The 26285-nt window shown below is 45.0% G+C and overlaps 1 protein-coding gene across 1 annotated transcript in view; it reads left to right on the top strand.

Annotated features, from left to right (window-relative positions):
* The window catches only part of TNRC6B (trinucleotide repeat containing 6B), a 132041-nt gene that overhangs the window by 54314 nt on the left and 51442 nt on the right, over nt 1-26285 (top strand). Inside the window, exons 4-7 of the mRNA XM_018565764.1 lie at nt 9683-9770; nt 12828-13197; nt 23416-25098; nt 25156-25848. Of these exons, the coding sequence (XP_018421266.1) occupies nt 9683-9770; nt 12828-13197; nt 23416-25098; nt 25156-25848 (2834 nt within the window). The remainder of the gene's footprint in view (nt 1-9682; nt 9771-12827; nt 13198-23415; nt 25099-25155; nt 25849-26285) is intronic.

The raw sequence follows: 26285 nt of genomic DNA, 5'->3' as shown, positions 1-26285 counted from the left end.
GGGAACCAAGTTTCCTCATATTGGTTCTGGGGCAAAAGATCTCCAGCTAGGCATCAAAATTTGACATTCACGTGTGGACATAATTAAAAGACTTCTGGTGGTAAGTGCACAATTCATGGTACAGGGTGTAAAAGTGCACTTTGGAAAATCTCTGACAATACCCTATTCTTCCACTGGACCATTAGATCCCACATTTTCTAGAGCTGGATGAAGATGAGCATCAAACATGATGCTATAGGAATCTATGATATTGTGTTAGAAAGCACAGAAATCGCAAAAGAAAAATCCCAGATATCACACCACAGACTAACCATGCCTCAAAGCTTCCGCTACATCATACTACTTCTACATCACTTCCTCTTTAAATGAAGAACCACCTAGTGTTCTTCACCACTGTTACCTCGGTCCTCATGTGCAGATTCCACGGAATGAAATGTTTGCTTGGGTGACCAGTCCTCTAAGAAAGCCATGGCACAGCTTCCCTTTGAAGAGAACACACTGTTTGGGGGCTTTCCATGTCTTAATGGATCTGTCAATCTGTATACAATGCTTGTGCACTGAAGCAGTCTTTCTACAGTACAGTACCTTGCTGAACGATCGAGAAAATCGTTTTTCATATTCTCCCTAAAAAAAAGTTTTTCTCCGACATTCACACAGTTCCCATATTTCTTGGGTGTTATTTTTTCAGTCTGTGTGTTACTTTGAATAGGTTGAAATGTATATTGTTAGTACTGCTTGCTACAACTGCAGCTCTATAGCAGTTATGGGGCATAGCTGCCATGTAAAACTGTCCCCTTTCTTTGGTTTTACAACCTAGTGTCCAATTTTTGTGTAGGCAGCAGTATTTTCAGACAGAACACTTCAGTAAACATCAGAGAATGGAATTTTAGATGAGTAAAAAAATTGTATTTTTCTTGTGTAGGCCCCATTCACACAATCGCATTCCGTGATCGCACGCAAACCGCTGCAAAAGTGTGTGCATAGATGTGCATTCACAAAAACACGCAGAACATGCGTTTGTGCATGTGTGAACTCGCACTGAAAAAGACGCGGAACGCGTGTTGCAAAGTTTGTAACCTATACCATTTTCCCAAAGGGGGTCCATGGGAATGCACAACAAACGCAGGAAACAAGAGTCTGCAAACGTGCGGGAACAGGCGTCACAGCAATGTGCGTTCCTGCAACACCTAGGTGTGAATGAGGACAAAGGTTAAAATTGTTTTTTGGCGGTTAGGAGTGGGGATATAGGTTAGGGGGCATAAGTTACAGATATAGAAACTCAAATTTGTTTAGTTTATATAACTGCTGGCCTGGTGCTCAAAGTTAAACTATTAACCTAAGTCCCTTCTTACATTACCATAGTGTGATTATACAGTTTAGGATGCATATGTGATTGCTTCTCAACCAGTGCAGGTTCATGGGCTGTGTAAAATAGGTTATGTGCAGGTAGAGTTTTTTTTTTTTATATAGTATTTTATTAATTTACCAGGAAGTAATGCAGATTAATGCTGTATAATGCTATCTTTTCAGTTCTCAACCTCTTCAGCTCTCACACTTGGGTACTCCTTGTGAACCAAAGCAATTTTTACATTTTAGCTATGGATTTATTACTTACAGCAAACCTAAACTGCCAGACTGAATTAATAATTGTGGGCCCCCAGAAGCGGTTTGCCATAATGTACACGTATTTAGACATTATGGCAGACTTACCTGGCAAAGCCATCCAACTACAGCTCTGTGAGGTCAGCACTCCGCTAGTTTTTGCCTCCTTCTTCCCCTGGTGGTCTTCCAGGTTCGGAGAGTTCGCCATCTTTATTTGCTGCGATGATGATTTGCTAGATGCTGAAAAGAGGATTCGGCAGAGAGGATGAATTTATCAGTCTGCCGCTACCCATTCATTTTCCAATCCAAGGTTAGGGCAGGGAGTTGACCGACTTAGTGCCTAACGATAAGAGACAAATCTGGTCGGCTATATGGCTGTGGTGTTTCACAGAACTGTATGGATCTCAGTGTTGCCAACAATACAAACTCTTTGGCAGGAAAAACAGCTCCAATATATTTATTTCATATGTGAATAAAGTTGAGCCGTTACATTTATGTGAAAATCCTATTGAAATCATTAAATTAGGACCAATACACTAAACAAAACCTGTCCAGGACCAGTTCTTATATTTGTGGCAGTTTGTTTTTTGAGGGGGGTTCAGAAAAGTAGAGCAAAACACCGTGGGATGTCTGGATTTGTGCTATTTATATACAACAAACTACCCACTATGAGAATTTCTTTCAAGAAAAAGAACTCCTAATGAAATGTCAGTTTGTTGAATCAACATGCACTGCCCGGCCAAAGAAAAGTCACACACTCTAATATTTTCTTGAACTGCCTTTAGATTTAATTTCGGCACGCATTTGCCACGGCGTCATTTGATAAGCTTATTCAATGGCACAACGTTCTTGTAACAATGATGGGAGAGTTGGAGCACTGCATAAAGTCTTCTCCAGCACGTCCCAAAGATTCTCAATGGGGTTAAGGTCTGCACTCTGTAGTGGCCAATCCAAAATAATGTCTCATGCTCCCTGAAACACTTTTTTTCACAATTTTCCACCCAGTAAGAAAAAATAATTAGATTGGAAAAACCTGGTCATTCAGTATATTCAGGTAGAAAAGAAACAAAAGGTACAGTGTAACAAGGGCACTCTGTGTGTACCGTGAAAACAGTGTCTGGATGGGGGGGAGGGGTGCGGGTCCGAATACAGTTGTGTGACTATTCTCCAGCAGATTTTGTTTCACAGTATATTCAGGTAGGCAGCTGACCTTGTTTATTTTTATGGACATAATGTTGCTGAACCTAGACATGACCAACTGAAGCACCCCCAGATCATAACACTGCCCCCCCACAGGCTTGTATGGTTGGCACTAGGCATGATGGGAGCATCACTTTATCCGCCTCTCTTCTTACCCTGATGCGCCCGTTTCCATTGCTCCAGAGTCCAATCTTTATGCTCCCTAGCAAATTGAAGCCTTTTTTTTGCAATTAGCTTCACTGATGAGTGGTTCATAAGGCTACGCAGCTGGTTAGTCTCAATCCCTTGAGTTTTCTTTGCATTGTGCATGTGGGAATGCTTTTACTTTCACTATTAAACATAGCCTTGAGTTCTACTGTAGTTTTTTTTATTTGGTTTCACCAAACGTTTAAGTGATCTCTAATCACAATCATTCAAGATTTTTTTTTCAACCACATTTCTTCCATGATGGTTTACCACTGTCCCTCCAGCTTTTATTAATGCGTTGGACAGTTCTTAACCTAATTTTGGTAGTTTCAATAATCTCCTTAGTTGTTTTCTTTGCTTGATCTGGGAGACCTTCTGGCCTCTGTAGATATCAATGATGCTTACTTGCATGGCCTCATCTTTTCAGCAGGCACCCGGAGTGTTTAGCAAGTAGTATTCCTCTGCTGGCCTTGCTACAATCCCACATTATTTCTATAATTTAATATCTGAGCAACCTCCTATTGAGGGAACAGTCACCATGCACAATGACCAACAAAGTGATGCTTACAGTCCAGACTTGAAAAGGTTCAGATGAATCCTGCTCCTTCGGATGTCAGCATGGCAACCAATACATAGCTTGAAATAGCTGGGTCTGCTCCTGAATACAGCTAGAGTTTTTCTTCCTTTAAAAGAAGCTTCTAACTCTCTGCTCTAAAACTCAGATTTTGTCATTCTTGATGGGCCCCATAAACAGAACCAGTCTCATGTTCCACCACGTTGTGATGGCTTGGACCAGGGGTGCCCACACTTTTTTTTTGTATTGAGATCTACTTTTCAAAGGACGAACCCAATGAGATCTACCAACGAAAACAACAACTTTATTTAATAAACAAGCACATTAAATTTGTTACTGAGACCACTGCAAAGGGTCTGAATACTTAACTACATGTGATATTTTAGTTTTTTGCTTTAATAAATTCAGAATCCAGATGTCTGCCAGAGCACAATCCAGATGTCTGCCAGAGCACAATCCGGATGTCCGCCAGAGCACAATCCGGATGTCCGCCAGAGCACAATCCGGATGTCCGCCAGAGCACAATCCGGATGTCCGCCAGAGCACAATCCGGATGTCCGCCAGAGCACAATCCGGATGTCCGCCAGAGCACAATCCGGATGTCCGCCAGAGCACAATCCGGATGTCCGCCAGAGCACAATCCGGATGTCCGCCAGAGCACAATCCGGATGTCCGCCAGAGCACAATCCGGATGTCCGCCAGAGCACAATCCGGATGTCCGCCAGAGCACAATCCGGATGTCCGCCAGAGCACAATCCGGATGTCCGCCAGAGCACAATCCGGATGTCCGCCAGAGCACAATCCAGATGTACCCCAGAGCACAATCCAGATGTACCCCAGTGTACAATACAGATGTCAGAGCACAATACAGATGTACCCCAGTGTACAATACAGATGTCAGAGCACAATCCAGATGTTGGAGCACAATACAGATGTACCCCAGTGTACAATACAGATGTCAGAGCACAATACAGATGCACCCCAGCACAATACAGATGTACCCCAGAGCACAGTGCGTTCCAGCACGGTTAGCTGCTGGAATGTACTGTATCGCATAGTAAACTCCCTCCTGCGTTTTGAAGTCAATGGCACACCAGCCATGCCATCCTTCCTTCGCCTGCACCAGAACGCGGCACAAAAATCCCTGCGTTCTGGTCCAGTGCGATCGGAAAAAATGCTGCATGCACTATTTTTTCCCGATCGCACTGGACCAGAATGCAGGCATTGTGGTTTACGCGTTCTGGTGACTTCACTTTACCGCCACGGCCCCTCCCAGCCCAGAACGCGGGGGAGGGGTTTACCATGCGATACAGTGCGTTCCAGCTAACTGTGCTGGAACGTACTGTAACTCGTGCGAACAAACCCTAAACACCGTCCTAAAACATTGCATTCTTTGATTCAGGCATGATCTGCGTTCAGGGTGCGGCGGTGCATTGAAGTCAAGGTCACCATAGCCATGCCCCCCGCCCGTATTGCAATCGCCCTCACCTGAACGCGTGGCACATTAGTGCCTGCGTTCCGGTTCAGTGTAAAATAAGTGCTTGCAGCATTTTTGAAGATTGCACTGAACCAGAACGCAGGCACTAGTGTGCCACGTTCAGCTCCCACTCAAGCCAATGACCTACCTGCTTCTGGCTCTTCAGGTGTGGTTCCAACGTGCAGACTGGGAGGAGTGTCCAAAGCTGCAGGCGGGGAGGGGCCAGTCAAATGCTGAGAGGGAGGAGCTGCCAGTGTCACGATTGCTGGAGGCTAAGGACACTGAAGAAGACAGAGGAGACCGAGGGGCGGACCAAGGGGGCGTTGCAAGTGTCTCATGGAAGAGACGGCGCGGCAAGTACTACTGACGGATGCAGACAGGAGGGGAGAGCCGAATGTGCTGAGAGGGAGGAGGAGGGAGGAGCTGCCAGTGTCACGATTGCTGGAGGCTATGGACAGTGAAGAAGACTGAGGGGCGGACCAAGGGGGCGGAGCAAGTGTCTCACGGAAGAGACGGCACGACCTACGCTACGTGCGGCAAGTACTACTGATGGATGCAGACATGAGGGGAGAGCCGAATGTGTTGGATGCTCTAGCGTCCGACATATTCGGGTAAACGGAGCGCGGGACAGGGAGTCGACCCGCGATCTACTAGCGATAGCTTTGCGATTCGCCGGTTAGATCGCGATCGACCTTATGGGCACCCCTGGCTTAGTCAGATGATCAAGCTTATCATCTTAAGAATCTGGTTCTGCCCTTTCCTGTTAAAACTCACTCTTCTAGATAAGTGAATGCTTCCAGGGCTTTTTGATATCAGGCAACTGTTTCCCGGATTTGCAAGGCTGCCACATGGTCTTCGGTCACACGCTCTCTAAGTTTTTACCAGGTGGATATTTAGGTTATATCCGATATGTGGCTGCAAAGCATCTTGGGGTGGGCGCATGCGCAGTTCACATTTTCGGCCGGGAGACGAGACACAAGGTAAGTATATGGGCGCGTGCACCCGCATGCAGACACAGTGGGACAGGAGATGCCAGCAAGGACAAAGGAGTCAGCGCTGGATCGGAGACCTGCAGCAGCGCTGGAGAGAAGGCTGAAAAGGACAGGAAAGAAGATCAGCTTTTCTCTCTAGTTTTTTCAGTTAAGATTTGAAAATGAAAGGTAAAAGCTGCTCCAGATTTTGTCTGCTCCAGTTTTGATAAATTTCCCCCCCATAATATTTGTCTTTCATGTTGCATAAGTACAGATGTTCAAACTCTCTGGAACTAAGGCTATAGTGATTGTCTGTTTGCCTGAGGTACTTTGGAATGTAATCTTTTTTGGTATGTTGGTGGTTTTGCTTGGTGAATTCCGATGAAGTGGGGATGCTCCGGCATTCTGTCTGGCAGAGACATTTGGGTTGGGTGCGGTTGTGCCTGTGTAATCTGCCCTGTGCAGCAGGATCTGTAAGAATGGAGATAAGAGAAACTGGTAATCCAGTGATATGACCTGCTAATGTGCAAACCAAGAGGACAAGTATTTGACTGATAAATTGTGTGAGACTAAATTGTAAGCTGTGTTTACAAAATTGTCTTAAAACTAATGTCCATATTTAATCTTTATTATGTCCTTAATTACTAAAAGAACCTTGGCCTAGATAAAAATTAGCTGCATTATTCTGTTGTATTTTTTTATATTTGGTAAAAAGGCCTTGTTCTTTTTGTTCAGAAACCAGCTTCAGACTATAGCATGTAAAGTAGGGAGGCACTAATATCGATACTGGTATCGGTATCCATGCCCATACTGAGCAAATGCTCCGATACCCCAAAACCAGAACCTCCGGTCAGAGGAAGATTCCCTCTGACCAGCAGTGCTGCGAGGGAGCATGAAGCCAGCTTCCCGGCGAATCGGGAAACTAGGAAGCCCGCTGCCTAGCGACACTGCGAGGCAGCCTGGCTACCTGACCAATCAGGAAGCCAGGCGGCAGGTCATGACTTGCCGCCCGGCTTCCTGATTGGTCAGGAAGCCAGGCTGCCTCACAGAGTCGCGATGGAGCCAGTGTGTATTTAATAGAAGACAGGCTACCGTGCTACCTCGGGATGCCAGTATTGGTATTCGGTATCGAGTACCGGGAAATTTAGTACAGTAGTAAGTTAGTAATGAGATTCCAGCCATGATTATGTAATCAAGTCTAATTTTAATTTGTTACACAGTTGTAAAGTGACCCTAAGTCTAGAAACTCTGAACTGTGATCAGAGTAGACTGTATAGTCCTCTATGAACATTAGAACACTGGTCCCTCATCCAAATATAATTTGACCCTTGAAATGTGTTCTGCTCTGCTTGTTACCTGACCTGTAATTGCATCCTATAACCTTACATTTATGTGAATAGACAGCAGACTGTAGTAAATCTTAACAAAACCAATACTGCTTTTATAGATGTGCTAATTTGGTCTAAATCTAGAAATGTTTCTTACTTTTTAGGCTACATTCACACATGCGTTTTTGTGCTATATCTGCCAGGCAAGATGCTGTATTTATGCTTATGCGTTTAGATGCACCTGGTACCGAATCCTACCGTCAAATCGTGTTTACCTGCATTTTGGTGCGGTTAAAAGTGATTCCTAGATAAAAGCATCTAAATGCAATGTGTGAATTGAACCATTGGAAAGCATTAGATGCATATACAGTATATGTTTATATATACATCTAATATAAAAGCTTTTCTATATATAAGAAAGGTTTTTCAAACACATCTAATCACGCCTAATGTGAATGTAGCCTGAGATGATTCTTTGAAAAAGGTCTCTATGCACTGCACTGCAAGCTATTCTGAATTTGAAAGGGAGTCTGTCCCCATACAAAAAAATTGAGAGGAATTTATCAAACATGCTGTGCATGACAACCAATCCGCTTTTATGTTTCATTTTCAAAGCTTAACTGAACAGAGTGAAGAGAGAAGCTGATTGGTTACTATGGGCAACTGCTCCAGATTTGTTTGCACCAGTTTTGATACATTTCCCCCTATGAGTTCTCTTCTCAATAACATACAATGCTTCTAGATTTTTTAAATTATTAGTAAAGACAGTATTCAAATCGAGTTTACAACTGATACTTAGATCTACTAGCACAGTACAACATTATTAATGGTAAATGCCACACCACCCTTCTTAACATTATACAAGGGGGTCATCTTGGTAGGTTTTATGGAAGTAAAAAGAGCTTAAATTGTAGTTACACTTTTGCAGTTACATTTGTGAAAGTCCCAATATGTTTTTGTTCTGTGTTCCCATTTACACTGCATACCAAAAATATATTATTAAAAATATATGTCTTACCTTTTAGCTGGTTCTTTGCTGAAGGCGTTTGTGTACATTCCAAGCTACTCTGAGCAGTATGAGTGTGAAACTGTAGGGTCAGACTGAACTTCCCCTCATTAACACACAATGCCTCAGAGGATTTTCACTCAGCCTCATAGTTCTAGCCGACCTGCGACAATGAGACTGTCACAGGTCGGCTTAGTAGATCGGGAAGTGAGCGAACACATACCGTCGCTCGCTCAGTTCTCGATCTATCCCTGACTGTCACGGCTCCCTGCAGGGATTCCCCCACTCCCCGCTCCGATCCTCCAGCGCTGACTGGTGAAACGGACAGGGGAGGGGGCGGGCACAGCTGGCTCTGCCTCTGGATAGGCAGAGCCAGCTGTCAATCCCGCAGCTGGGTGGATCCAGACAGTATTGTCGGGATCCGTCCCGGCTGCGGCGTCTCAGTATACCGCGAGCTGTAGCTCGCGGTATACTGAGCTTTAGCGTTCTCCCTGACCCAGTTTGTGTTCTCATGTGACCCTTAGGAGAAGTATGGGGAAAAGCCCTGAACCCATAGTTCTCCTTTTAACTCTTTGTTAAGGCAGATAGTGTTAAAGTTCTAGTTTTCTAGGAATTTGCTCTGTTGCAGAGCAAAGCCAGACTGAAGATTTTTTACATTCAACACATTTCCTGGAGTACCGGGAAGTTCCCTGGAAGTGCTGGGAAAGGGGAAGTATAACATGTTTCTTCCACCAGAGCTTTTTTGTTGTTGCTCTGAAAGTGCACTTGACTATGTTTAAAGTGTTTCTAGGGTAAGAGCAGTGCGGAAGTGCAAACATCTTGTGGTGCTTAAATGTACCTATGTTAGTCTTTAAATTATTCCCTGTGTAGGTCAATACATCCTAGGCCCAGTCTGTACATGCCGCGCCTCAACTTCTGCCCAAATTAAGATTGAGCCCCTTCTCCGCCTGATGCTAACCTCTGCCCCAATCACTGAATTGTCAAATACCACAACGTAAGTGGGCAGTAGAAGCTCTGACATTTGGTTGATTTGACAGTGGTCATGTACATCCTGTTCTTATGATCTAAGGGCTTCCACAGAGAATAATTTGAAGATTAAAAACAGCTACTTTTAGGCCTCAGGCCTGTTGCCAGTTGGTAAGTGTTTTAGGCCAGATAATCACTTTTAGCTACTTTCTGCAGATAGTCTGTTTTGAAGGGTTTTCTATGTAACATTCCTCAGAGGATTCAATGTCTGCAAGGTGTTTTTTCACACAGATGTAATGTAAATGATGCTGAAGAATTTGGTGACTCGCTGAAGACTGTTCATTAAAAAGGCCATTTGTTTTTCCTATTTAGAGAGAAGGAGCAAGAAAGGGAAGAACAGTTAATGGAAGACAAGAAAAGGAAGAAAGAGGATAAGAAAAAGAAAGACGCTGCTCAGAAGGTGAGTCTTTGGTCTTGGTACTTGCAACCTGCTTAATAATTTTAAAGAAATTCCCCCCCCCACACACACCACCACCCATGATAACCGACGTTCCCTAACTCCGCTTTCAAGCCAAAGTGGGACATGTTTTACCATTCGTATTTCTTGTATATCTGCAGGCTTATTTGTAATTTGATAGTTGTATATGAACACTAAGATGACTTATTAATTCCCCTCCTGGGTAAGCAAAGGCAGTTGCACTCCTACCCCCACCCTCCCTAAGCTTTATATTGGGTTTTTTTTTTCTTTTTGTAACTTCCTACTAATGGAATTGTGTATATTCATGTGATAGAGATCTTAACACTCCTTAGCTTTCTCCAAATATATATATAATCTTCTTCAATATTTTTGAAGGAGAACTATGGGGTCAGTGTTTTTCCCCATAGTTCTCCTTAGGGTAACGGGAGGACACAAACTAGCGCCCTCCCGTTACCCTAAGCTCAGTATACCGTGAGCTACAGCTCGCGGTATACTGAGACGCCGGAGCGGATCCCGACATAGACGTCGAGATCCGCCCAGCTGCGTGAGTGACAGCTGGCTCTGCCTATCTAGAGGCAGAGCCAGCTGTACCCGCCCCCTCCCCCGTCCGTTCCGCCAGTCAGCGCTGGCAGATCGGAGAGGGGAATCCAGCCCCTCCCCCTGTCACGGCAGAGAGCCGTGACAGGATAGAGAGGTGAGCGAACCCGGTATGTGTTCCCTCACCTCCCGATCTACTGAGCCGACCTGTGACAGTCTCATTGTCACAGGTCGGCTAGAACTATGAGGTGAGTGAAAAGCACTCACTCCATAGTTCTCCTTTAACATATTTTTAACATATTTCACCATGTATCTTTTATATTCTGTGCCCATTTCGTCCCCATAAATATGTTGGAATAGAAGGTAGTTACGTTGATCTCCTGGATGCTTGTGTCCACATTTAATCCTGACTTCCTAATATCTCCATTTGTTTTCTCACAGAAAACAGAAGCACAGTGAGCAGGGACTACAAGTGTAGTGATGAGACCTAGTGAAAGAGCACATCCCCAGCATCCCTTTAGACAGGCATGATGCTCCCTGCTAGTCAGTAGATGGTGCAGGCTTTAGTTATGCAGTCCTGCTGATCAATTGCTCGATTACTGTTCCATAAGCAGGGCTGATAAAATGTAATCAAGAGATTAGCAGACTGCACAGCTACAGCCTACAAAATTCAGTGGCCAGCTCCCTTCCTGAAGCATGCATGTGTAAAGGGTGCCTCGGTATGAGTTCTTTCACTTGAACACAGACTGAAAAGCTGTACAAGGAAGCATGGGAAATGCAGTTATCCAATCAGGAGGGAGCTGATATTTCCCCCCCCCCCTTCTGCTGACTGTTATGGAGAGTCAGAAATAATATAAACCAGAAGCTGCAGCTACTCGGATGGGCTGGGGATACACACACATTTTGACAGAAAACATATCTCAGTTATACTAATACTGTGTTTTGAGCCTGTGATTTATGCTCTTTTTTTTATAGTTAAAGAAGAATTCCAGGGAAAATTATTATCCCTTAGAGTGGGGCTACCCCCGCAGTGCAAGGGTTAGGTGCTGGTTTGTGTCTAGGGAGGAAATGAAAGTTTTACAGTCACCTCCTCTGCAGCAGTCTAAGGTCTCGTAAATCATCATGCTCTGTACACAGGGAGGGGGGATTTATCAAAACTGGACCAGAAAAATCTGGAGCAGATTTGCACTGCAGCCAATCAGCATCTCTCTCTCATTTTCAAATCTTACCTGAGCAAACTGATGAGAGGAGCTGATTGGTCGTCCTGGTCAACTGCTCCAGATTCTGTTTGCTCCAGTTTTGATAAATTCCCCCCACAGTGTATAGAACGTGAGGATTCTGAAGGACATTGCATTACTGCAGCATAGAAGGAGACAGGCTGGAGGGAATGCTGTCACAGATGGCTAGCTCCGAGGATTGGGCGAGTATAGCTTTGTTATTTTCCTCCCCAGACCAAAATGATCAGTTAACGCCTTGCAGTGCAGAAGTAACCCCACTGTAGGGGTTCATAATTATTTTCCTTGGAGTCCGGCTTTAAAGTCATGAATGTGACGTTGGCATTCCTTTAAGCGTTCTGGCTTAAAAATGACAATTTCTTCATACACAGCCCTTTATCTGGCACCAAGAAATTACCGATTTTTCTAGGTGGTGCTTGTGTTCCCTGACATTTTTTCCAGGTTGTCTGTTTGGAATTTCATTCATTTTGTATGGATAACGTTGGAAAAAAAGGCTCTGTTGTGCTGGAACAATTGATGCCGGTATGTTTTTTCTTAGCTTTTATTTCAGCACATTCTAGAGGTGACTGGTATATCCCAATGACAGGTTTGTCCATGCACAGACAGGTCACGTGTTACAACATTTGTCTTGTTCGTGGCATGCATATTAATGATTTGTCTGTCAAAATCCATTTTGCCCAATTTTCTGTTAATCTTTGTGGACAAAACAGAGACGTATCTAGCTATATTGGTGCTCCCCATTCCTGAAGATCACTCGCTTGGACCTTACTAGTGGACTTAAAAGTTTAGTGAATGGTGGATAATGGCTGCGTCTGATCACATACTACCGATATACAAAATCACCTGCTTTTTTTTTTCACGTGGGAATATTTCAGAATTGGCCAATTGGGAAACATTTTTGGTTATGTCCCCATTTATGTGTCTGCAGCTCTGTTGAAAAAGCAATAGCCTCACAGTCAGTGTGCTATGTAGTAGCTCATTCCTCTGTGTGTCACTCTTTTAAATCCATGTTTCAGAGTAAATGTGAGCACATAGGGATGTGTTGACCTTGTGACACTAGAACCGACCATCCAGCATTCTGCACATAGAAATCTGAAAGCATTAAATGCATTTCCATGACCCCACACAATTTGACTTAACTTGTGGTTGTTTTAAACCCTTTATTTGCTAGTTGTTTGACTTGTTGAATGGCAGCATTGTTGCTGTACGTCAGCAGGAATTTTCCAATTGGCTTTGTCAGTTTATCAGAGTTTTTGTTTTCTTGTAGGTCACAGAACAAAAAACCAAAGTGCCCGAAGTGACGAAACCAAGCTCAAGCCAAGCGACGGCCGCCAGCCTACCTGGCAGTTCCCCCTCGCCACCAGTCAATGGTGGCAACAATGCCAAAAGGGTGGCAGTGTCGAACGGACAACCGCCCAGCACCGCCCGCTACATGCCTCGGGAGGTGCCACCGCGATTCCGCTGCCAGCAGGACCACAAAGTGTTACTGAAGCGTGGGCAGCCCCCTCCAGCATCCTGTATGCTGTTGGGGGGAGGAGCAGGGACTCCACCCTCCTCCACTGCACCAGGGGCAGGCCCAGGCAACGCACAGCCAGGGACAGGAACACTGCTGTCGGGGGAAAGCGGAACTGCAACAGGTATGTTTATACATGTGTTTATATATCAATATTTGTGTTTCCAGTCAGCAGCTAAAGCTCTAAGCTCATTTTAACATGTTTACCAGACTAACTTTTGCTCTTGAAAAGACTGTGTACAGACTCAATAGCTTAAAGTGATATTAAAGCTTCATTTAAAAAAAAAAATTTAATAAGAGGAGGCCCATACCTTTTTGAAACTTTTTTTTGTTTGTTTGTTTTAAATTAAAAATGTTCCGTTCCTCGTTCTCTATTGGGGCCCACTGCACAGGTGGAGCCATCAGCTAAGCAGCTGTGGTAGAGGCACTCGTGTGTGCCCACTACTGTCCGAGCCCGCATGTGGCTGTGTGCGTTTGTAGACGCACACAGGTCTGCGGCAGGTTGATTGATGGCAGAAGGAGCCTATGGCTGCTCTGACCTCAATCTACTCCCCGGCAAACCAGGAAGTTCGGACAGAGGATCCCTTCGGGAACCGGCGGCAGTGACCTGTAAGTGTGGGGGGAACGGGAGACACAGTAAGGTACTGGGCGTTTTTTTACTTTAATGCAGAGAATGCATTAACGTAAAAAATGCCCTGCCTTGAGTAATACTCTAACACTTAAACACAGAAGATTAAGTCAGAAGAATGACTGGTCTCTTATCCCTCTTGCCTTTTTTAGATGGGCTTTAATGAGGTGATCAGAAAGCAAGTAGCTATTTCTGTGCTGCACTATGCTGTGTGTTATTACTGTTGCCCCCCTCTATTGGACTGCTTTAAGACATGCCAAGTGTCTCAAAAGGAAAAAAAAAAGAGGGAGGAAGAGGAAAGGGAATAAGAATAGGGGCAGCGTAAAGTAAGGAATTGGAGTTGGAGGAAAGGGGAAGGAAGTGATGGGGGGCAAAGGAAAATGAAGGGAAACAAAATGGAGGAAGAAAAGGGAAAACATTTCCACTGACCATGAATGTTAAAAGCAGTTCTTCCCACTGACCACCAGTGTAAGGTGCATTTTTCTCACCGTCCCCCATTTTCAAGTAGTATTAAACGCCTAAATATTTTCAATAATCCAGCTGAAACAAATATATAGTGCCTAGCAAAATATTTCCTTAAATGTTTGCCCAAGCACTTAGTCACCATGTTTCCTAACAGCTTCTCCAGTTCTCTCAGCTCAGCTTTCCTGAACTTCCTGTCCAGTGCAGGATTACAAAGGACAGTGCAGTCTCCAGCAGCTGTTCATTTACTAGCTTTTAGAAGGGAGGCAGGGAAATCGGGGGGTGGTCTGGCTTGCTGTTCCTGTGTGTTTTGCAGAGACACGCACAGCTTTCTGTTTAGAAGATATGTTGTCCATGCACCATTCCGCCCGTAATATATTTATTGGTAAGCCTCACAGGGCCCCTTCGTCAGGCAAAGTGTCCAAAAGTTATACGAATAAAGATGATATTCTGAAGCAGAATGGTGTGTGGACAACATATTTTCTGATTGTATACTGTGGCGCCATCCACCAATTGTTCCAGCACCCGTTGGATTCTGGGGTACATTGATGAGGGTATTACTAAGGCACACACAAGGATGGCTTCACAGGACCCTGCAAGAGGAAGGAACCTCTCTAAAACCGGATATCAGGGCCAGTGCTCAGGGGACCAGCTGATTCTGCAGGAAACAAACTTTTAAACATCAAGGGGCTGAATCCATTGCGATTCAATCAGCATTTTAAATTGCTTAAACTTTTGACTTCAACACAACTTTAACGAGCATTTTTCCCCCTGACCCTAATTGTAAGAAACATTCTTACCACTGACCCCCATTGTAAGGAGCTTTCTTCCCATTGACCAACAATGTAAGGGAATTCTTCCCACTGGCCACCAATGTAAGGAGCATTCTTCGCAGTAACTTCATAAGTGGATTCTTCCTACCTTTTGATTTACTTGACGCAACCTCATCTTTTATATTTTAGCAAAAAAATTGGACAATAATTAGTGCATTTTTGCCCCTGAAAATATGGGTATTATAGACCATAAATATTGACTCTCACATGCAGACCCTACAGTCCTGATAGTGTGTGACCATTCGCTTTTCCATGAAAGGTTTGGGCCTGATGATGGCCTCCATGGAGGTTGTTCCTATGCTGAGTTTCACTCCCAGGCCAGTGTGGAACAAACGGGTTCTATCCCCAGATCTCCCCATCCGTTTGTTGAGCAAGTCAATGCTTGCCTTGACATGGTGGATATCCAGTACGGTGCTACAAAATTATTTCCTTCTGATGTCTTGCCACTGTAGGATCTTATCTTTTTGTTCTGGAGGTTCCTAGAGAAATTTCTATTTGACTATTAATGAGATTTCCCCTTAAACTCTTGTCTCGTAAGATGGCCTTCCTGGTCGCCATTACATCGGCCTAGGAGAATTTCTGATTGTTGGCCCTATTCTGCAGATTTCCCTGCAGTTTTTTTTAGTGTTTCACAAAGATGTGTTTTTTTAGAACTTTGCTTTTTCTGTTTAAATTGGTATCTTTTTTCACCTTAATGTGCTTTTGGCCCTTTTGTCCTGCACTGATGCACCCTAAGTGGTTCAAGCTTAGTTGGGTTTGTTGGATCTCAGTAGTTGTTGTTGGATCTCAGACCATAACGTAGGTCTTTGCTGTGAAGTATGGTCCATGCGTAGGGCTTCCTGCCTTGTCTTCCATTTCTAGTTCTTCGTTTCTGCTTATTCCACTGGAGCAGTGTTTACTTTTTGGGCATTTCGTCATTAGACCTCAGTGTCCCAAATCTGTAAGGCAGCAGCTTGACCATTGATCCATAAACTATCTTGTTATGTGGCTGTATTGGCTGATGCCATCTTTGGCTGCAAGCGACAATGTGATCTTTTTGGGAGTAGGTCTCAACCTAATGTGGCTATATTGGCTGTTGCCAGGTTTGAGCACAAGGGTGCAGACAGCAGTGTGATCCCCTTGGGATAAGGGCTCGCCATGTTGTGTGCTGTTGCTTTTGGTGGTTCCTGCCATTTAGAAGGCACTGGTTGTAAACATCCTACATGTCTAATGAATAGAAGCTGTGTTTGATGAACTACTGAGAAAATAGAATATTTGTACTCATTTAAAATTCTTCTCTCTGGGTTCATTGGGGGAACAGTCCCTGCGCCGCGTGTTGAGCCTGTTGCTTTGTCGTTGGATTTTTGCTTATCATGGAGCATTTCTGGCATTGCTGGTGTTTAGCAACTAGATAATGCTGGCCCCTAAGGTGTGTTTTTTAATTCAATGCAACTAGCGTTCGCTTCTTTTAAATGGCTGTATATACCCACGGGACTAATAGGAGCCATTTCCCTCATTAAACTCATTGAAATTATTTTTTGGACAGTGTACAACCAAAAATTCTATTTTCTGGACAAAATAAAAAAAAAATGCTGTAAATCTCTGCAATATATGCACAATTCTTCATGCCTCAACACTGCCTCTGCTGCAATAATATTCCAAGAAGCATAGTCAGCCCTGCCTATGTTTTCTCTGCTGGACTAAAGAACTTTGCTTATCCCCAGCCCTCTTTCTTTCTCTACATGCATAAATTTCTGTCCCAGCAAAACAACGCTGCTGCATTGCTTGCCCAAAAACTGTGTAGGGAAACGACTCTTGGGAGATGTAGTTCTGAAAGTGGGTTTACATAAGTAGAAACTGACCTAGGGTGCTTTGCTGATCACTTTTTCCAACAGCTGCCACTGCAAGAATTTTACAAGCCTGTCAGACGGTGTAATAAAGGCAGTTTCCCTCTACAGAAACGAGGTAAAAGAAGAAAGATTAATGATGGGGCATATGCTCTAAAGGGGAGAGGGGAGGTTTTAAACATGGTGACAAACTACAATACTTTAAATGCCTTCATAGGTCATCAGCTTAGAGTTGGTTATAAATTATGGCCCTAGAATTTTTCCTCTTTCTGGCGTGCGTGGCAATACGCACCATGTTGTACATTTTGCTGTTTACATACATGTGTGTGCTTTATGCACAGTGTACTTGATCAGCTGCTTAACACAGTTCTTCTGTCTGGGAACTGACAGCTGAGCACTTGCAGGTTCATACGTCACTTAAGAGATGGAGGAACAGATGTTGGCTATCCTGGTGTCTCTCTTTTCATTCCCAGGCACCTAGGAGAAGCAGGTGAGCCGAGCGACTAAAGAGAGGGGATGTTCGGCTGGGAAAGGAGGGGGGAAATTACACACATAAGCCCTCAGGCAGTTGGATCAATTCTCCAATATAGCCTATAGTCTGCTCTTAAAAAGTGCACAAATTGACTGCTGCTATTGCAGCTGTAAATATGTCTACATGTTGCTACTCCCATTGATGCAGTTATTATATCGGTGGCAGCAAAAGCGGTTCAAGACTGCAGGTTTTTTAAATGTGTAATGGGACCCTATAACAAAACCTTTTAAGGAGCTACCCACCTCTATAATCTCTATCTCAAATGCAATTCCTTCAGTGATACAGAATATGAAATGCTTTGATTTCAATTGTATAAAGGTTATTAAACTATATATACATTCATTTTATCCAAATTTTTATTAACAAAAAAATGTTGGCTACCTGTTTAACCGCAGACTCACATGGGCGGGTTGCCGTCATCAGACAGCATTTTTTCCCTGCGCGCACCCGGGCAGAAAAAACTCGCTCATTCTTTACAGCCGTTACCGCCTGTTTCACATACAACCGATCAGCGGCTCTATAGCCTGCCGATCGGTTGTATGTTGCGATTTGCTTCATCAGTTTCTTTTGGTTGAAATTTTTGACTGACTGGTGAGACAGCGCCAAATTTTTCAAGCCCTGTATATAAAGTTTAAAAAAAAAGCCAAAAATGTTTAAGTACCCCACCCCCCACATTTACGCACATATAAACGTAAATATGCGTCAGAGCGGGAAAACGACAATTGCACTACACACGTTACATATCGCCGCGAACGTCGGAGTGAGCAATAATTTTAGGGCCATCAATCACCTGATGACACTAAACTGATGAGCGGTAACAGCTTTTAAAGCGTCATCTATGGTCAATTTTGGGTAATGTAGTTTTTTGAGGTTTAAGGCTTGACATGTTTGGTGTCTTTTTACCCGACGTGACCCCACCTTTTATATTTTACCAAAGAATTTGGTAATAATAAATGTTTCAGAATGGAATATAGGGGAAAGGGCTTTGTTTTTTTAATTTTCTGTGATTTTTCTTTAATATAGTGAAAAATAAAAAAACCCCAGTGGTGATTAAATACCACCAAAAGAAAGCTCTATCTGTCCCCAAAAAAGGTTATAAAAATTATTTCAGTACAGCGTTGCATGACGGAATAAATGTCAGTCAAAGTACCGCACGCTAAATACTGAAAAATTGCCTGGCCAGAAAGGGGGTTTAACACCGCGGACTTCAAGTGGTTAAATCCATGTTTAGCGAGACAGAGTACATGCTGCAGTCCCCACCCTTGTGACTTGTTTCACCTGTATTGGCTTAAAGTAGTATTCGCACGCACGCACCCGTAGCTAGCTCCTTTTGCGCCTGAGGCAAGAACAGAAAATTGTGCCCCCTCCAGAAAATTGTGCCCCCCCCCCCCCCCCCCCTCGCGTGTCCACTGCCCATACAGGTGGGGGAGAGAAACGGGGATCCGAGGAGAAGCTGGAGCCGGTGCCGCTCTTCTTCTCTCTGCTGAGCCGCAGCTGTGTTGGCTGCCTGGCGCCTCTGTTGCCAATGGCGTCCTGTGCTCACCTTGGCAAAGGTGCCTCACTCGCCCCATGGTAGCTACAGCCCTACACACACACACACACACCTCCTCTGTTGTGACTGGGAAGATGCTCTGGTTTCCCCGAACTTCCTGGTTGCGGGGTAGGGTAATGAGAGCAGAGGAGCCATAGGCTCCTTCTGCTTGCAGTAATGTAATGTCTGCAAGAGTGGAGGCATGGCTGGCCGCACGCTGTCTGTGTGTCTGTCTGTGGATGCACACAACTAGGTGCGGGCACATCCGTGACAGTGCAAGTACGGGTGCCTTAACCCCTTCTGTTTGTTTTTTTTAATAAGTCTGGCCACCATTAAAAAAAAAACGAAGGTTTAATGTTGCTTTAAACATAGAGATGGGGAAAGGGTTCCTTATATACAGACATCAAAGATTAACCAAAATAATATACACATAAATATTTCTAATTACAAATAGTACACAGTAACCTACAATATATATGTAAATTTTTAGTTAATTACATAAACAAAATATTCATCATCTTTATCATGTGATCTTAAAGAAATGTAGAATAGATATTTTATTAGTAGTAGTTTTATTTTCCTGTAAGAGATGCCCTCTGCAGATATCTTTTGTAGTGTTATAAGCCTTAAGGTGGCCACACACCTTAGGATAATAGTATGATAATCGCGGGAAATCCCGCGATCGTACGATTATCGTAAGGTGTGTGGGAGCTGTGCGACCTCTGCTACTGGAAGGTCGCACGACTTTTATCTTAGGAACATGTTAGAAAACCCGCCGAGAATCGTACGATTGTCAGCGGGTGTGTCGCATGTTCGTAAGGTAAAAGCCGAACGGGCCGGTGTGCGCAAGCGCACACGGCCCGCTCAGCATTGCGGTCATCGGAAAGCCCGCCCCTCAAGATAGGCAGATCGTACGTTTTTTTAATTACCTTACAACCATCGCAAGACAAGTGTCTTGCGATGGTTGTAAGGTGTGTGTCCAGCGTTAGAGATTAGTGAACAATCGTAACTCTGCCGTGACAGGGGGAGGGCTGGATTCCCCTCTCCCGCTCCGATCTGCCAGCACTGACTGGCGGAACGGACGGGGGAGGGGGCGGGTACAGCTGGCTCTGCCTCTAGATAGGCAAAGCCAGCTGTCACTCACGCAGCTGGGCGGATCCCGTCATCTACGTCGGGATCCACTCCGGCTGCGGCGTCTCGCTACAGCTCGTGGTATACTGAGCTTAGGGTAACGGGAGGACGCTAGTTTGTGTCCTCCCGTTACCCTAAGGAGAACTATGGGGAAAAACACTGACCCCCATAGTTCTTCTTTTAAGCATCAAGTTAGGTATTAAGTAGTACTAGTTCTGTGTGTGTGTGTCAGGATTTCTGCAAAACACAAAGGTTCCTTTCTGCAGGAAGCAAGCAGTGTACACGATGTTCTGGAATAGCTTTTCAGGCTGGAAGAATCTCTTGTACAAATTGAGGCCTCTTGAGGGGTAAGCCTTGAAGTGTGCAAGACTTCACTCCAGACATCTGCAGACTTCTTATGTATGTCCACAAACTTAGCTTTAATCCTTCAGTTAGATACCCAAATCAATATCAGTCTGATCATGAGGCTCGTGAATTGTAATTATTGAATGATTGTGTGCAGATGCATATGCACTTTTATTTATAAACCCTTCACCACTTCACTAACAAGATGACATGAACTGTAATTCAATTAGATGTTACATTTGTGCTACATTAATAGATCAACTTCACAGATGATTTCATGTATACAGTCATAGGAAAAAGCAAGGACATCCCATGGAAAAAAATGTTAACATATTTGAACAGACAAACATTAGATCTTTATTTAAACTGTATCTACAGATAAAGGAAAAACACATGAAAACAACATAAGGAAAATGTACCTTTTTAAACATTCATTCAACAAAAATATCAATAGATGTAATGTGGGAAAAGTAAGTAGACCTTTGGCTTCAGAAGCGGGTATTACCCCCATTAGCAGAAATAGCTTTGGTTTGCGCACCTGCCCCCCAGTCTCCAACATTAACTCATCCCTGACGTTGACCATTCCTCCCAGCAAATTTTGTTGAAGGGGTTGGGTTTCCTTGTATGAACTGTCTGTTTCAAATCCTCCACAAGATTTAATTGGGATTTAAATAGGATTCTTTTCACAGAACAGAAGGACAGGGGGCTCTCCTATTCATTCACCCCTATTCTGCCTTTGCCCAATCAAAGAATGCCTTGCATTCTGTGAAAAGAATACAAGACATCTTATCAGTGGATGAAGGGGGAGAACAAGCAACTCTTCTTCACTGTATGAGCTCCGGAAACTCACAGCAGTAGCGCTCAGAAAATCAGATCTGCCAATAGTATCTGGCATGAGTTCAGCTAAGGTTTTTAGCATCCCCAACAGCCATCTGGACATAGTATATCTAGCATTACAGGGGTGTGGATTTTTTTTTGTCCAAAGACTAAAGCGAGGGCCCAATCTACTTGTCCCTCATGACAATCTACTTTATGTGATGCAAAAAATAATTTTAACCAAAACCATATTTAGCTGTGCAAAGAAGCAGTTCTCATTGGTCAGCATGGTCAAGTGACTGTGCAGACCAATGAGTACTCGCAATTTGCGAGCAAAATTCAAAATCCATAGTGCAGAGTGGCACAGGACAGCAGTACGGGGTACGAATAGTACACCCGTACCGGCAGAGGGGAGGACCATTCACTGAAAGGTAACTATAGCAGGGGGGAGAGGGAGCCAAATTTGAGCGGGTAATTCCATTTTCCCAAATTACTTGTGAAAGTGAATTTACCCTTTAATGCACATTGTGCATGTCCGAGAGTTCTCCTTCCCGGCTACCACAGTAAGGCACACCGTGTAATGTGGTCATCACTCAGCGCGCGCACACAATGCCCTATGCATGCATTTTATTCACATGCAGATGGTGGGGCGGCTTTAACTTTTATTAATTTAATAATTTGTTTTTACTTTTTTTTTTCCATGTAACCTTTTTGCTATCACACGGGGCTAACAAGCCCCTATGCGATGGCGTTTGGCGGTGACAATACAGAAAGTTGAGCACAGCATTGTGCTGGATCTCCTCTGCAGCCTGGGCTGAGACAGAAGACGCTGTGAGTACAGCGCTTCTGTCTCACTGTTCACACAGAGCAGATCGAAGAACGGACGTTTTCCAGAATGCTCCCCGTTCTCCATCCTGATGCCATTTGCTGGGGGACCCCGAAAACCATGGCAGGGAGCGTGGCGGCAAACAGGCTGCTACTAGTGATCTGGGCGGCTGTACTGCTGTCAAGATCACTTTTACAAAAGGAGTGCCGGCTCCCCTACTCTACATTTAGCCCTGCTTACCCGCAGCAGGGATAAAGGTAGCAAAAAAAAATACCTGCCCGGAACTGCTTGTCCCGGGCGTCAGACGATAAGAATCCTGCACCCCAGGTCATATGCAGACTGACCAACAGTCATGAAAAATACTTAGTGTTGATTTGCCCACAAACCTTACCAGCACATACTTTTCAATATAAATCTTATTAACTCTGATACTGCTCCATTGTCATGGTAAAATTCAGGTGTACAATATGCAGTATCTGTATGGCCTTTTCTTCTACATCATGGTGTCAAAAGATCACTTTTGCTCATATAGAGACCGAGGCACAAAGCACATTTTAATCTTCTATACTGTGTCTTCCCTTCATTTGCAAAGTCTCCCAAGTTTTGCCCCTTTGTTCAATTTGTTGTGTGTTGCTGAGCTGCTGTTTGTAAGGAGCATAAGTTGTTTTTGTTTTTAGTCCTTATTGCTTAATCCTGTGTGTAAAGTATCATTTTCCCCCGTTTTTTTTTTAGCTTTAAATGCTTTAGATAGCAGTTAACATTCTTAATACTTTTTTGGATACTGTGTTACAATAATGTGTGCAGTAAATTCTAATAGCAATATAGCATTAATTTAGGTGTGTATGCTTAGTTTGTTACTATTGCAAGATATGCTTTAAAGGAGAACTATGGGATTAGGGCTTTTCCCCATAGTTCTAAGGGTAACGGGAGGACACAAATTAGCGCCCTCCCGTCACCCTAAGCTCAGTATACCGCAGGCCACAGCTCACGGTAAACTGAGATGTGCAGCAGAAACGGATCCCAACAATTATGTCTGGATTCTCTCAGCTGCGTGAGTGACAGCTGGCTCTGCCTATCTAGAGGCAGAGCCAGCTATACCCGCCCCCTCCCCTGTCCGTTCCGCCAGTCAGCGCTGGAGGATCGGAGCGGGGAGGGGGGGAATCCAGCCCCCCCCCTGGCACGGCTCTCTGCCGTGACAGGATCGAGAAGTGAGCGAACGCCGGTATGTGTTCGCTCACCTCCCGATCTACTGAGCCGACCTGTGACAGTTTCATTGTCACAGGTTGGCAAGAACTAAGAGGATGAGTGAAAAGCACTCCCCTCATAGTTCTCCTTTAAGGAAATATTTTAATTTATTGAAACCTAAATAATACATTGTCTCTTGACTGATTAGTTTTTTCTTCACATTTCAGATACATCGTCAGGGGCAGCTGCTACTTCAAATTATGCAAATTCCACTTGGGGTGCAGGAGCCCCCTCCAGCAGTGGCCCTACCACAAACCCTCCCCACACCTGGGACAAAGTGATTGTAGACGGGTCTGACATGGAAGAATGGCCTTGCATAGCGGGTGTGGACGCAGAGCCCCCTTCTGACAACGCCACAGACAACAACAGTGCCTCGAACCCAGCCTCGGAGAAGGGACCCCTACAAGGAAGCGCCACTAACCACAAAGGAAGGGGGGGCCAGGGCCAACAACAGCAGCCTGGCAACGAATGTATCCCGGGGGTATGGAAAGCTGACCCCAAGGCTAAGCCCGTCCCGTCTTCCAACCCTGCTACAGAGGGAGTTAATAGACTGGGAAACTGGAGGGGCATGGGTGGTTCTGAGAGAACGGGACCTGCCTCTGGTTTCAATAACTTTAACCCAAATACAAATCCAGCTGCCTGGCCGGCCCTGGTTCAGGAGGCCAGCAGGAAAGGGAACCCAGAGTCAGAAGGCAGCTTCTCCAGCGCACAACTTGGCTCTACAGGTCCGACCTCTCGGGAGCAGCAGTCAAAGATGGAAAATGCGGGTGCCGGTTTTGCAGCTTCGGGCAGGGAGCCGGCCACAACCCACCACACTGACGGACCAAAAAATGGAAACACTAACTCTACGAACTCAAATACTTCAAACCCCCTTGAGAACAAGGGAACAGCCTTTGGGGCAGGGTCAGGGGATGCTTGCCGGGGTTCTGATCCCTCTGCTCAAAGCACTGGAGATAGAAAAAATGGAGGGGTGGCTTCTTGGGGGCCAACTAGGGGCCAGTCTGTCCCAGGAGATGCCAACTGTGGGATCAGCAGTTCCGGAAATAATGGACGAGAGAGGGAGGACGCAAGGAAGGTGTCTTCATCTCATAGGCCCAATGGGTCAAGGGGAGAATCTTGGGACAGCAAAAGTGGTGGAAATGGTTCTTGGGGATATGGCCCACAAACAGATCCCAGTGAATCGAAATGGGGTGAAGGGAACAAAATGATGGCTGGAGGGGTGTCTCAGGGAGAATGGAAGCAGCCATCTGGCCATGAGGACTTAAAAGTTGGAGAATGGAGTGGGTCGAACCAAGGAAATTCTAGCACTGGAGCATGGGACAATCAGAAGGGCCACTCACTATCGGAAAACCAGGGCAGCGCATCATCAGCGTCCTGCTGGGGCCGGGCCCCCAGCTCTGCAGGAAGTGAGGCAGGGGGACAAAGCACTGGAAGCAATCCTAAGGCTGGGGGCAGTGGAGACAGCCTGAACTCTGGCAGTCGACGCCCACATAGGACTGCTCTCCCAGACAGCCAAGCTGTTTTGCAGTCCCTGCTAAATCGAACAGACTTAGATCCCCGAGTACTCTCCAACTCAGGCTGGGGGCAAACCCAGATAAAGCAGGATGCAGCATGGGAGAGTGAAGAAGCGACAACTCGATCTGAAGGCAAAGCAGACCGCGGGACTGAAGGATGGGAAAACACATCACAAGCAAAGAGCTCAGGGGGCTGGGGGGATGCCCCCAGCCAAAGCAATCAAAACAAATCTGGTTGGGGAGAATCTGCCCCTGTTCCATCTGTTCAGGAATGGAAGGACACCAAAGCAACTGGCTGGAATGACTATAAAAATAGCTCGACTAGTTGGGGAGGGGGTGGAAGTAATGGAGGTGGAAGTAATGGGGGTGGAAGTAATGGGGGTGGAGTTGGAGGACGACAGGATGAAAAGCCAGCTCCTGGATGGAACAATGATAATGGTGCAAGTTCTGAGCAGGGATGGGGTTCTCGGCAGCCTGCGCCTGGGAGTGGATGGTCTGCTGGAAAAAATGGATGGGGGGGAAGCAACAGTGAGGACATAGAGCCTGCTAAAGGCCCTGGGGGCTGGGATGGCTCAGGAAACAAAGCTTCCTCTGGCTGGGGGGATGTGGGACAGAATGAAGTTGGCTCTTGGAGTAATGGGGCTAACTCAAACTCAGCATCTCGAACTGGCTGGGAAGAGAATAAAAGGTCCCAAGGAGGAGGTAACTGGGGGGACACAGCCAGGGCTCCAGTTAATTGGAATAAGCAGCAAGAAGCTACACAGTCTGCTCCATCTTCGGGCTCCTGGGGTTCACAAGCTCCTCCACCTCCTGGAAATGGTAGGCAGCCACCTACCCCTGGTTGGAAGGGTGGCCCTACACCAGCAGTGTCCAAGGATGAAGAACCAAGTGGCTGGGAGGAACCATCACAGTCATCCGCCAACCGTAAAATGGACATTGATGATGGTACAGCTGCTTGGGGGGATCCTAACCATTACAATTACAAGAATGTTAGCTTGTGGGACAAAAATGCGCAAGGAGCTCCTGCACAGATGCAACGGGAGCAAGGAATGCCTGGATCCATAGCCAGCAAAGGAGCACCTTCAGGTACGGCAGTTTAATTTTGTTGATCTTAAGTTATATATGCTAAGATTAATCCATTCTTTAAAATGCAATACTGTCAAGCATGTAACACTGTTAAAGTGTGTAGTCTTTTGTTCTTCCTGGATGAATCAATATATGCAGATTGCTTTGTGTAGTTTTTACTGTTTTGATCCTCAGTTTCCAGATGCCCAGAGGATCTCAATTATTGACTCCCAATTACTGAGGTGCTTGCTGGGTCTGTCAAACCGTTCATTGGATGCATTTAAACAATTTGCAGTGTTCATCAATCTGTGGAACGGTATAAGCGATGAAAACCTGACTGTAACTACCATGGTATAGAGAACTGCCCATTTTAGGTGGAGATAAAGTGTAATTATTATGACTTTAATATCTGTCTCCTCTTTCATGTTATCCATAGTTTTCATGGCCTCCTCTGCAGT

The sequence above is a fragment of the Nanorana parkeri genome, unplaced genomic scaffold, assembly GCF_000935625.1.
Source record: "Nanorana parkeri isolate BGI_ZX_2015 unplaced genomic scaffold, ASM93562v1 scaffold885, whole genome shotgun sequence".
Lineage (NCBI taxonomy): Eukaryota > Metazoa > Chordata > Amphibia > Anura > Dicroglossidae > Nanorana > Nanorana parkeri.
Note: the sequence above shows the minus strand (reverse complement) of the source record. Positions and strands in the feature narration are given on the sequence as shown.